The sequence below is a fragment of the Theobroma cacao genome, chromosome 5 (genome assembly GCF_053813885.1).
Source record: "Theobroma cacao isolate CCN51 chromosome 5, ASM5381388v1, whole genome shotgun sequence".
Lineage (NCBI taxonomy): Eukaryota > Viridiplantae > Streptophyta > Magnoliopsida > Malvales > Malvaceae > Theobroma > Theobroma cacao.
This window is the reverse complement of record NC_142643.1, coordinates 44,086,041-44,095,310: the sequence shown is the minus strand read 5'-3', so window position 1 is coordinate 44,095,310 and position 9,270 is coordinate 44,086,041. Positions and strand designations below refer to the sequence as shown.

The 9,270-nt window shown below is 33.9% G+C and overlaps 2 protein-coding genes across 2 annotated transcripts; one reads left to right on the top strand and one right to left on the bottom strand.

The window, feature by feature from the left end:
• The first annotated feature begins 560 nt into the window (after window positions 1-560).
• Window positions 561-2,031, top strand: LOC18600017 (uncharacterized). Its single transcript, XM_007030245.3, has 2 exons — window positions 561-599; window positions 1,269-2,031. Exons 1-2 carry the CDS (start codon window positions 561-563, stop codon window positions 1,875-1,877), a joined length of 648 nt encoding a protein of 215 aa, XP_007030307.3. The 3' UTR covers window positions 1,878-2,031.
• A 382-nt stretch (window positions 2,032-2,413) lies between these two features.
• On the bottom strand, window positions 2,414-4,156 carry LOC18600016 (photosystem I reaction center subunit IV A, chloroplastic-like). Its single transcript, XM_018120491.2, has 3 exons — window positions 3,750-4,156; window positions 2,786-2,851; window positions 2,414-2,657 (listed from the first exon to the last, which is right to left on the bottom strand). Exons 1-3 carry the CDS (start codon window positions 4,047-4,049, stop codon window positions 2,553-2,555), a joined length of 471 nt encoding a protein of 156 aa, XP_017975980.2. The 5' UTR covers window positions 4,050-4,156; the 3' UTR covers window positions 2,414-2,552.
• Between the last annotated feature and the right edge of the window lie 5,114 nt (window positions 4,157-9,270).

The following is a 9,270-nucleotide window of genomic DNA, read 5'->3' as shown; positions in this document are numbered from 1 at the left end:
ATCTAAAAATCTTGAAATAAATATTTGAAATACCTAATCAAAAATTAATTATTTGTATTTAATTATTATCATGATTACGTATTGTTACATGCGGAGATTTCGTTACCAAGGTCTCTCAATTTTTTTCATTATTACTGCATTTTTTTGATACTTAATTTTATTAAACTTTATGTATAATTAATTTAATTTTAATCCATGATTTATCATAATGGTAATTTAGACATAAAAAAACAAAAACAGCTATGGTCAAATTAACCACTGGGATTCGATTACACGGACTGACATTAAAATTACATATAATATTGTTGAACTTTAACCTGTTTTATTATATTATATATTATAGACTATAATATTGATTTTTTATTAATATATCAAATTAACTTAACCTAATTTTGATAAAAAAATTTAAAATAAATTAAATAATGTAAGTTTATACTTTAATTATTGAAAAATATGCATACTGATTTAGCTGACAGCGAAGTACTGAAGTAAGAGTTTTCTGCTTTTCTGTTTAATTTGGGACAGCATGCAGGAGAGGGGGTGGTGGCAAGGATAAAGGCATGACATCTGATACCAATGCCCCCACTGTCACCGAAGAGGTAAGCAACTGCTTTCAACCATATCAATGAATATTATGTGTAATAAATAATAAGAAAAAGAAGATCAAGTCTGGAAATCGAAGCTAGAGCCTAGAGATCACCAATGTTTCCTCGATACCGGACCTAATGCTCCCTCTTCTCTCTTCATCCAAGAAACAAAGCAAACCCCACTACTCTCCATAAAGTTAACAGGTGGCTTTTCCTCCATCATCAGTCCCCTGACGTGTGCCTGAATCATGCATGGAAGCCCACTGCTTACTGCTCTTAAAAGCTCAATCCATATGCAGAATATAAATCCATGGAAATTTGCTTTTTCTTTTATAGAAAAAGAAAAAAAAAAGGAAAACTAATTAATTTAGCTCCTTAAGGGTGAAGGAGTTTACAACATTCGAGACAAGTGTATTTGTCAGTTTGACAGTTTGACACTAGTCTTATCTGGATAATTAGATCTCATCCAAAGCCAACAGCCAAGCAGTTGCTTTACACGTGTCAACAACCCCCTTCCCCTAGACTTAACTGAAACTGCGACCATCAGTCTCATTCAGTTGCCTTTCAAAACCCTATTGCGCCATAGGTTTCTTGTCCAAAGATAGAAATAATACTGCTGTAGTTTTTTTGCTCTTTGGTAGTACAAAAATGGAGGCTGAAGCCAAAGCAAATTGTACATAGAAAGTAGTAATAAGTAAGAGACCTTCTTCCTTGGGTAAATCAAGGAAAGGGTGCAAGAGAGGGAAAGGTGGTCCAGAAAATGCTATGTGCACGTATCGAGGTGTAAGGCAAAGGACATGGGGCAAATGGGTCGCTGAGATACGTGAACCAAACCGTGGCAACAGGCTTTGGATTGGAACTTTCAATACTTCCCTTGATGCTGTTCTTGCTTATGATGAAGTAGCTAGAAAACTCTATGGTCCATCTGCTAAACTCAACCTGCCTCAGCCTCGTGACTTCCCATCTATCACCTCTTTCCCTGGAAATCTTGTTAACTCATGTAAAGAAACTGGCATGCTGGGAAGTCCTGCTGTTGGGGAGTCTTCAGGTTCTAGTGGGAGTTCAATCCAAAGTGAAGAGAGGTTGGTGAGAAGAAAAATAAGTACAGAAGGGTTTAAGGGATCAGTTTTTTTAGGTAACGATGGAGAGGAAGACTTTTATTGGCCTGAGTTTTCGTTAGAGAATGATTTCTTGAAAATGAATGACATTGAGGTTTTGATGGGCCAAGAGTTCAAGGGTAATTGGAATGGAAATGAAATTGCTGGAATACAGAGTCAATGGTTCTTTTAAGCATTTTTTAGGTGTAAATTTTTCAGGTTTCCTTACACAGTTTAAGGGCTTCAGAGATCCATAGAGTGGTGGAATTAATAATTTTCTTTTTCTAAAGAGGTTGAATGTTTATGTTGTGTAGCAAAAGTTTTTGAGGGTTTGTTTCTTTTTTCAATTTCTTCTTTTTGTCATAGTAGCAGCATCTGTAAATTTTTTATTGGGTTCTGCAATGGCACTGAAACTTTTAAGTTATTGCACCCTTTTTCTTCCCAAATGGAAAGTTGGTTAAGATGGTACAGTTTTGGTGAACCCTGTTCTGGCATTAGCATTAGGCCTATTCATGTTCAAGCAGTTTCTTTCATTTTGATTTCTATTGACAGATGAGAATGATATTTTGAGATATATTGGGTACTACATAATGATCTGGACCTTGTTTCAAGATCCATGGAAAGGTATTGAGCTTACCATGTTTGACCAAAAAAAAAAGAGAGAGAAAAGAAGACAACCCAGAAATGAAGATTAAAAATCACTTTACATAGTGAGTGCCCATGTCGAAATGATCAAACATCAGTGATGACTATTATCATAATTGGTTGTGAACATAATTATAAGAACCAGAACAAAACATCTATAAACATGAGCAAAGGATATTACAAAGGTTATGTATAGTACAGTAGAAAGTTCTTCATTTTTCTTTCAATCAACCTCTTGAATCTCATCCAATGCATAGTTGTTGGTTGACACATTGGCATAGTTCACTTTGTTAAATCTAACCACAACTGGATACCTTGTCTTTGGGTCCTGTTCCATTGAGATTGTTTAGTTCATTGCAAAGAGGATACATAAATTAAATTCCTTTATGCTAATCTGCATATGTTCTTGTGATTTTCGTGTTAGTGAGAAATTAATGAGAGTGAGGAAAAAAAGACCTGATCAACTGTCACGACTGAACCAACAGTGTTGTACCAGTAAGACTCTCTTCTTAGGATTTTCACCTGTGGAAGGCAGAAAGATAAAACAAGCAAATATTAACTAGATAGTCACATGAGACACTGTCTGTGGTCTTCCTCATGTATATTTTGATGTTTCTTTATGGAAAATGATAGCACATGTTATATCTAAGTCAATAACTCATCTATGCTGTTCTACCATATCAGTAAAGAACTTGTTCTGATTCTTGTTAGACTGCTAATCTTTGAGTAGTGTATCTTTTCCTTTTCTAAAAGCTGTCGATTGCAGAAGAAGCAATTGTGAAAATACTTTTGAAAGAAGAATCGACCTTCAACCAAAGAATCAGATACTTCAGCAATTATGACACTACTTGTACTGTTTTAAAGGGGAGGTGGCTTGGGGCCATAAAATTAGCTAATCCGTTCATAGAGATTGGCTCTGCATCCTCACTGCCAGGGCCTTCATATCATAGTCATCAAAAATTGCTTTGGGTCTACCTGACTCCATGTTCCAGGTTCAGGAATGTATAGACATATTTCCTGGATAGGAAGGAAGGTAAAAGGATTGCTGACCTTTAGGCCAACAGCAAAGATTTCAACATATTAGCATCAATTTTTTGGCATTCATCACTGTCTGCAGACATTAATAACATGGGACATAATCATATAGAACACTAAGAACTTATTGGACAAAAGCTTCCTCTGTCTCTGCTTTCCCTAGGAGTGCATGATTAAAGGTTTTTTTTTTTTTTTCTTTCTTGTTGTCTGCTAATTCAAGGCAAAAAAGTAGTACCAATCAATCAAACCCGTAACGGAATTGATTATCTGTTTCTTAATTTTTAAAAATATTTTTTAGCAAGCTTTAGCTAACAAACTATACAGCACAAGTCACTACCAAACCAAAGAAAATGAAAGAGCATCGTAGTTCTAAAACAATATATACCTTAGCACCCCTCTTGGGTCCAATTGGAGGTGGCTTGGCAGCCTTTGGAGCTGGCTTTGCTTCACCTTCTGCGGGGGCAGTGGTGGTGGTGGTAGTAGAAGCCTCTGGCGGTGTTGGTGGTGGTGGTGGTGGAGGTGGCGGTCCCTCCTCTGCTGCTCGTACCACTAGCCTTCTTGAAATATTATTTCCATGCTTGGAAGAAAAGGCAACAGTATTCCTTGGAGTTGAGCTTGGTTTTGGTGCCAAACTGGATTTTAGCACAAACCCAGATGCTGCACATGCAATGTTACATGTAGCCATTATTACCAAATACTAGCTTTTGTTCCTGCTGACTATGAATCTGTAAATGATATCAACTCAGTCATAAAAAAAGTATCCAGTGGCATGGAACTTGGAAAGAAATGAGATTGCTGTTTTTCTTTCTGAGGAAAAATTATTTGGACCAATCAATAATGGAAATTGTAATCCTGCCAATGAGATAATGCCACGGGAGCACAATATCTCTATCTTGTGGATAGAGCAAGGTAATCAGCCAGTAATGCCAAACCCCTAACCTCCAGATCAATGGAAGAATATAATTCAGATTGGGTGAGTGAGTCTGTCATGGATCAAAGAATTGGGGCCCAAAATCAGTAGATTCTCAGGCTGGGTCTCTTTGGGCTCCTTCCCTGTCAGACTAAAGATTGTGGTTCAAAGAGAAGAGAAAAGAGAATCATCCATTAGGCCATTTGTCCACCTATTACAAACCCAATATATCTTTGGACCAGAGCCCAATATTTTGGTAATAACTCCAATCATGCAAATGTTCTAACAATTTGCTAGGCTTAATGTCCATATTTTTCTTATTGGAATAATAATTATAATTTTAAGTAAATAGATCTATCAGGGGTGTGGGCAAATCATAGTGACACCTAGAACTGCAACTTTGGGCAATGGCAATGAATAAAACAGCTTTGACATGCATTTGTTTATAGTTTCATGTTAAGGAAGCAAATGCTGGTTGATACAAACAGAACGTGGATCATCTAGCTTTATCTGATGTCAACGTAGCTGTCCCTATGACGTTCAAAACAAGCAAATCTGACCACTTGAAAGCACAATAATACCTCACTAAAAGAAAGGGCTCTTTTCATTTCTGATAAACCTTTAAGCATTATTTGTAGTTAACATCAACAGGGATCTTAATCTTTATGTGAACCATAATTGTAACTGCTTTAATGTAAACATTTTTGAAAGGGTTCTTTTCATTTCTAATAAAATGCAAGTATTATTTGGAGTTAACATCACCAAGGTCTTTAATCTTTGTGGGAACCTACTTGCTCTCATTATCTCATTTATGCTCTTCATTGGGTAGCCAAAATCAAGAAACTTAAAGTTGAAATCTAAGAGAAAATGACACTATATGTGACAGGTTGATATCTGGTATAGAGCACTTTCAAAAATTTTATGAAGCTTAATTTGGGGGGTTGTTAAACTTTAAAACCCTTTTCTTTTATGTTATATGCAAAAATTAATCCATCATCAATTCACAAATAATTTATTTAGGTAAAATTTAATTTTCAGCCATGCAATAGAAAGTATAGTTTTTTTTTTTTTATGTCATAAGGTTTAAAACCTTTTTTTATATATATATATTTTAAGTCTTTGTTTGGTCTCATTTTTTTTTCAATTTATCTATCTTTTAAAAACAAAAATAAGGCCAAACAAGATTTTTGAGAAACTCTTAAAAAAATAATTTATTTAAAAAATAATTAAAAAAAAAAAAAACTTAAAGAAAAGCTCTAGAGAGAAGATATTAAGCTTTGATCTTAAGTTCAACAAAATTGAAAAGCAAAGGACTGGAAGAATATTCTGATAGTTACTGGGTAGAACGTTTAAAGGACTCAAAAATCACTAGTGGATTCAGTTTCTCATTTGATACTGTTGTGTTCAGCTGGAACTCAAGGAAGTAGAATATAATAGCTCAGCCTTCAAACAAAGACAAGAGTATGCTTCAACTACTTCTGCAAAACAATCAAGCTCTACGGATAAGGAAGGTACTTACTGATTTAAAGTTCGAAGAAACTGCTCCAAATACTATATGGATTGATAATCAATCATCTATTGCTACGGCAAAAAATCCTGTTGAACATGGTAGAACCAAGCACATTCGTGTTAAATTCCATGCCATCAGAGGTGCAGTGAAGAATTCAAAAGGTCAAGTAAGGTATTGCAACACCAATGACCTATTAGCAAACATCTTTACCAGGAGCTTTAGTAAAGACAAGTTTAAGACACTGAGAATGAAACTGGAGATTTGCAAAATCAACTTTCCATAGATGTGTTGAAGATGGAAGCTGATTTGCAACTTGGCGCGAAACTTTAAAAGCCTCTGGTAAAGTGACAGTCATGTGATTATCACATGCTCTGTTATTTCCCTTCTCTTTTTTACCTCTCTCTTAATTAATCTCCCTCTTCTCTTTTTTTCTTTGTAAATCTCCTTTTGCAACGTAAAATATGCAATCTCCCTCTCCTTTACCATAGAAGATCCAATAATAGAATAGCAAAATTTAAGGTTTTTTTGTTCTTATAAAAATTAAGAGAAGATCCAAAATTCAAAATTACATTTAGGTACTATTTAAATGTTTTATTTCTTCTTCACCAAAAAATTTAATACTATTACTACTATACAATAAAGTTATTCTATTTCTTTATAAATTTTTTTGATTTTAACATCTAAAAATCATATATAAACTCGAAGCAGATTTGTTTCGCTTTGGTTTATTAGGTTATTAAAGATTGCATAAATACATTTTATGATAATTTTAACTAAAATTAGAGCTTATATAATTTATTTTGTCAAACAGTTTTAATTTAATTTTAAAAGTTATTATTTTTCATAAAAACTTCATCATAATAATTTTTTAAGTTAAAAAAAGTTAGGCTAAACAAATTCTAAAATTCAAATTTGTAAACTTTTGAATTAAAATTTTAAATTTTAATAATTAAAGTGAGTTTTCAAAAAATAAATTATTCATAATATTAAAATACATAATTTTTATAATGTAGAAATTTCACTCGTAAATCTCGAGAAAATTCATTAATTTCTTCTAAAAACCAATATTCTTCAATTATATTTTAGTACATGATTTAGTATGTGCCTGATATTTCTGCTAAGGTTTCATTGATTTTTCATATACCCTTCATCCAAATTGGCTGTGTCAAACATCTATACTCGTCATTCATCAAATCTTTTAAGGATTTAGCACTTGAAAATCCTCAAAGAAAAACCTTTTCTGTCAATCAATTTACTTTCACTTAATGCAAAACGAACTCGTATATGTACCTTTGCCTGTGCAACAGATATATAGTTAGGAAAAAATGACTGACTGAACAAGTCCTGGTCTGAAACTTTTACTTGGAAGCAAGCAAATCAAGTCAGTACATTCCCATTTACTACTGAGGAAAGTGAGAAATAAAGAGCCTGAACATGTAGCAAATCAAATCAGTACATTCCCATTAACTACTGAGGAAAGTGAGAAATAAAGAGCCTGAAAATCTTGGCCCCTCATCAAGAAAATATGCCTTCTAATAAACAGTTAAACGTATCAGCTGGGGGGAAATGATCCTGTTTGTTGGACGGTTGACTTTAATTCAACCATTAAAGTTTTGTTGTTGGGAGTTGTTGGCCTAATTAAATAATTCACAATACAACTCAACCAGGTTTTTTGACTTTTGCATGTAAATTGTTTGTTCTATGGTGGGATTTCATTTCCCCTAAAAGCAAAGGAAACTATGGAATTTGGGTTACTACTGCTTTATTTAGGATCCCATTTCAGTCCCCTCATTCCTATAGTTCTAGACTTTGTAGCCACAGATTGGGATTTTGATTTTTGGGATTGTGGCAATGTAGAGGTTATTGACTGTGTGCTTAAAGTAGCAAAAGTAAAAAAATGAATGAATGAATCCAGCTACCTCCACCCATGAATGAATCCAGTGAATAATCTTTTATTTAAAGCTTTGTCTGTTATGTGTAGCTCTTAAAAAACCAAGGAAGTAACACTAATAAGGAGAAGGAAAGAGGGTGGTTTTGCCTTGAAAACATTTTATCTTCTTTTTTCTTTTTATTTTTTTTAACCTTACAAGAAAAAAAATCAAGTATCCAAAATTAAAATACTATAAACGAGAAGCATGTATTCTCTCCTTAATTATAAACCCTGGTGAATGCAAAATTTAATTTGATTACCTTTTGGATACAATATAATCTGGAGATTGGCACTTTTCCATTTGGGTTATAGTTAATTTTCAAGCAATTTGAGATATGGGGATTTAGTTGCAGTCATGGTAGATTTTCAGTTCAGAATTGCAAGCAGCTTCAATTTGGTTAGCAATGTGGTCCAGGCTACAATGAACTATTAGCAAACTAAGGTTTAGATCTTCTGCAGCATTTTTTTCCTGGTTCATTTCTTGACTAATCATACTCAGCTGCATCCTGCATGCAATATTACCTTCAATTAATTTCTCTAGCTATGTCAATCTTGTTGGAAATATGTGGCTTGATTTGAATTAATGTGCAGCATTGCAGAAGGTGTTTTAAATCTTGAGATTAACTTGCCAAAATTTAAATGTATGGTTCTTCTGTCTTTCATGGTATTCATCAATTTCATCCACAAGATTTTACAGTTCCTTTTTCTCTTTTTCTTTTTACTGTTTTTCTTCTGAGAGAGAGAGAGAGAGAGAGAGAGAGAGGGGGGGGTGGGGGACTGTACGTGGTAGTGCATTCATTGAGGAAAACTACAGCTGAGTTGACATGCAATGCCAACCTCACTTTCCACAAAAAAATTGTGGGTTCATTTTCTTTTTTTTCCTGTTGATAGTTATTAAGAATACATTTGCTTTAAAAATTTTCATTGGCATCACCCAATTTGTGGGTTGGCTAGCTTGAAACTTCTGCTGGAAATTTACTGCCATGTAAAGGAATTGAAATGTGTAGACTTTACTTGCTAGAATACTAGTGTGAAATCAAATATTGTATACCTTGAAATGGACATTATAAATATTCCTCATAATGCAACTCTCCAAATATAAAGAAAAAGCTTACAAATAATCAATTCATTTGCATTGAAAAAGTAGCCAATTAAGCCAGAATAATCTGATCTTTCTTCCTTATCTTTTGTCTTTTTTTTTTCCTCCTTCCTGCTTTAACTACTCCTAACAACAAAAGATTTTGTACACTTCCTTGATTTTAAATTATAAGCACTATATGCAAGATTATTAAACATTTGATATGAAAGACAGTATAGAGTGGACCAGTATATAAATATTTGGACATAGTTAAAAGCCCACACCCCTCACACCATATTTATTTTGATCACATGGCTCCTTAACCACTCATCCATCTGTTTGCCATCCTGTATTGAGCATCCATTCGATGCTGAACCCAGAGACATCATTTTCTGCTTGACTATATATATTGAAGTGATAGGGTTGAAAGCTACAGGTAACAGCTTTTATCTGCGAGCTTAATGCAAGTGCAGAAGCA

Excerpts from the sequence above, each read along its gene's own strand:
- LOC18600017 (XM_007030245.3), top strand. The coding sequence starts at position 561 with ATGACATCTGATACCAATGCCCCCACTGTCACCGAAGAG. Across the intron at positions 600-1,268 it reads CCCCCACTGTCACCGAAGAG|AAAGTAGTAATAAGTAAGAG; the intron begins GTAAGCAACTGC and ends AATTGTACATAG.
- LOC18600016 (XM_018120491.2), bottom strand. The coding sequence starts at position 4,049 with ATGGCTACATGTAACATTGCATGTGCAGCATCTGGGTTTGTGCTAAAA. Across the intron at positions 2,852-3,749 it reads GACCCAAGAGGGGTGCTAAG|GTGAAAATCCTAAGAAGAGA; the intron begins GTATATATTGTT and ends TGCCTTCCACAG. Across the intron at positions 2,658-2,785 it reads CAGTCGTGACAGTTGATCAG|GACCCAAAGACAAGGTATCC; the intron begins GTCTTTTTTTCC and ends TCAATGGAACAG.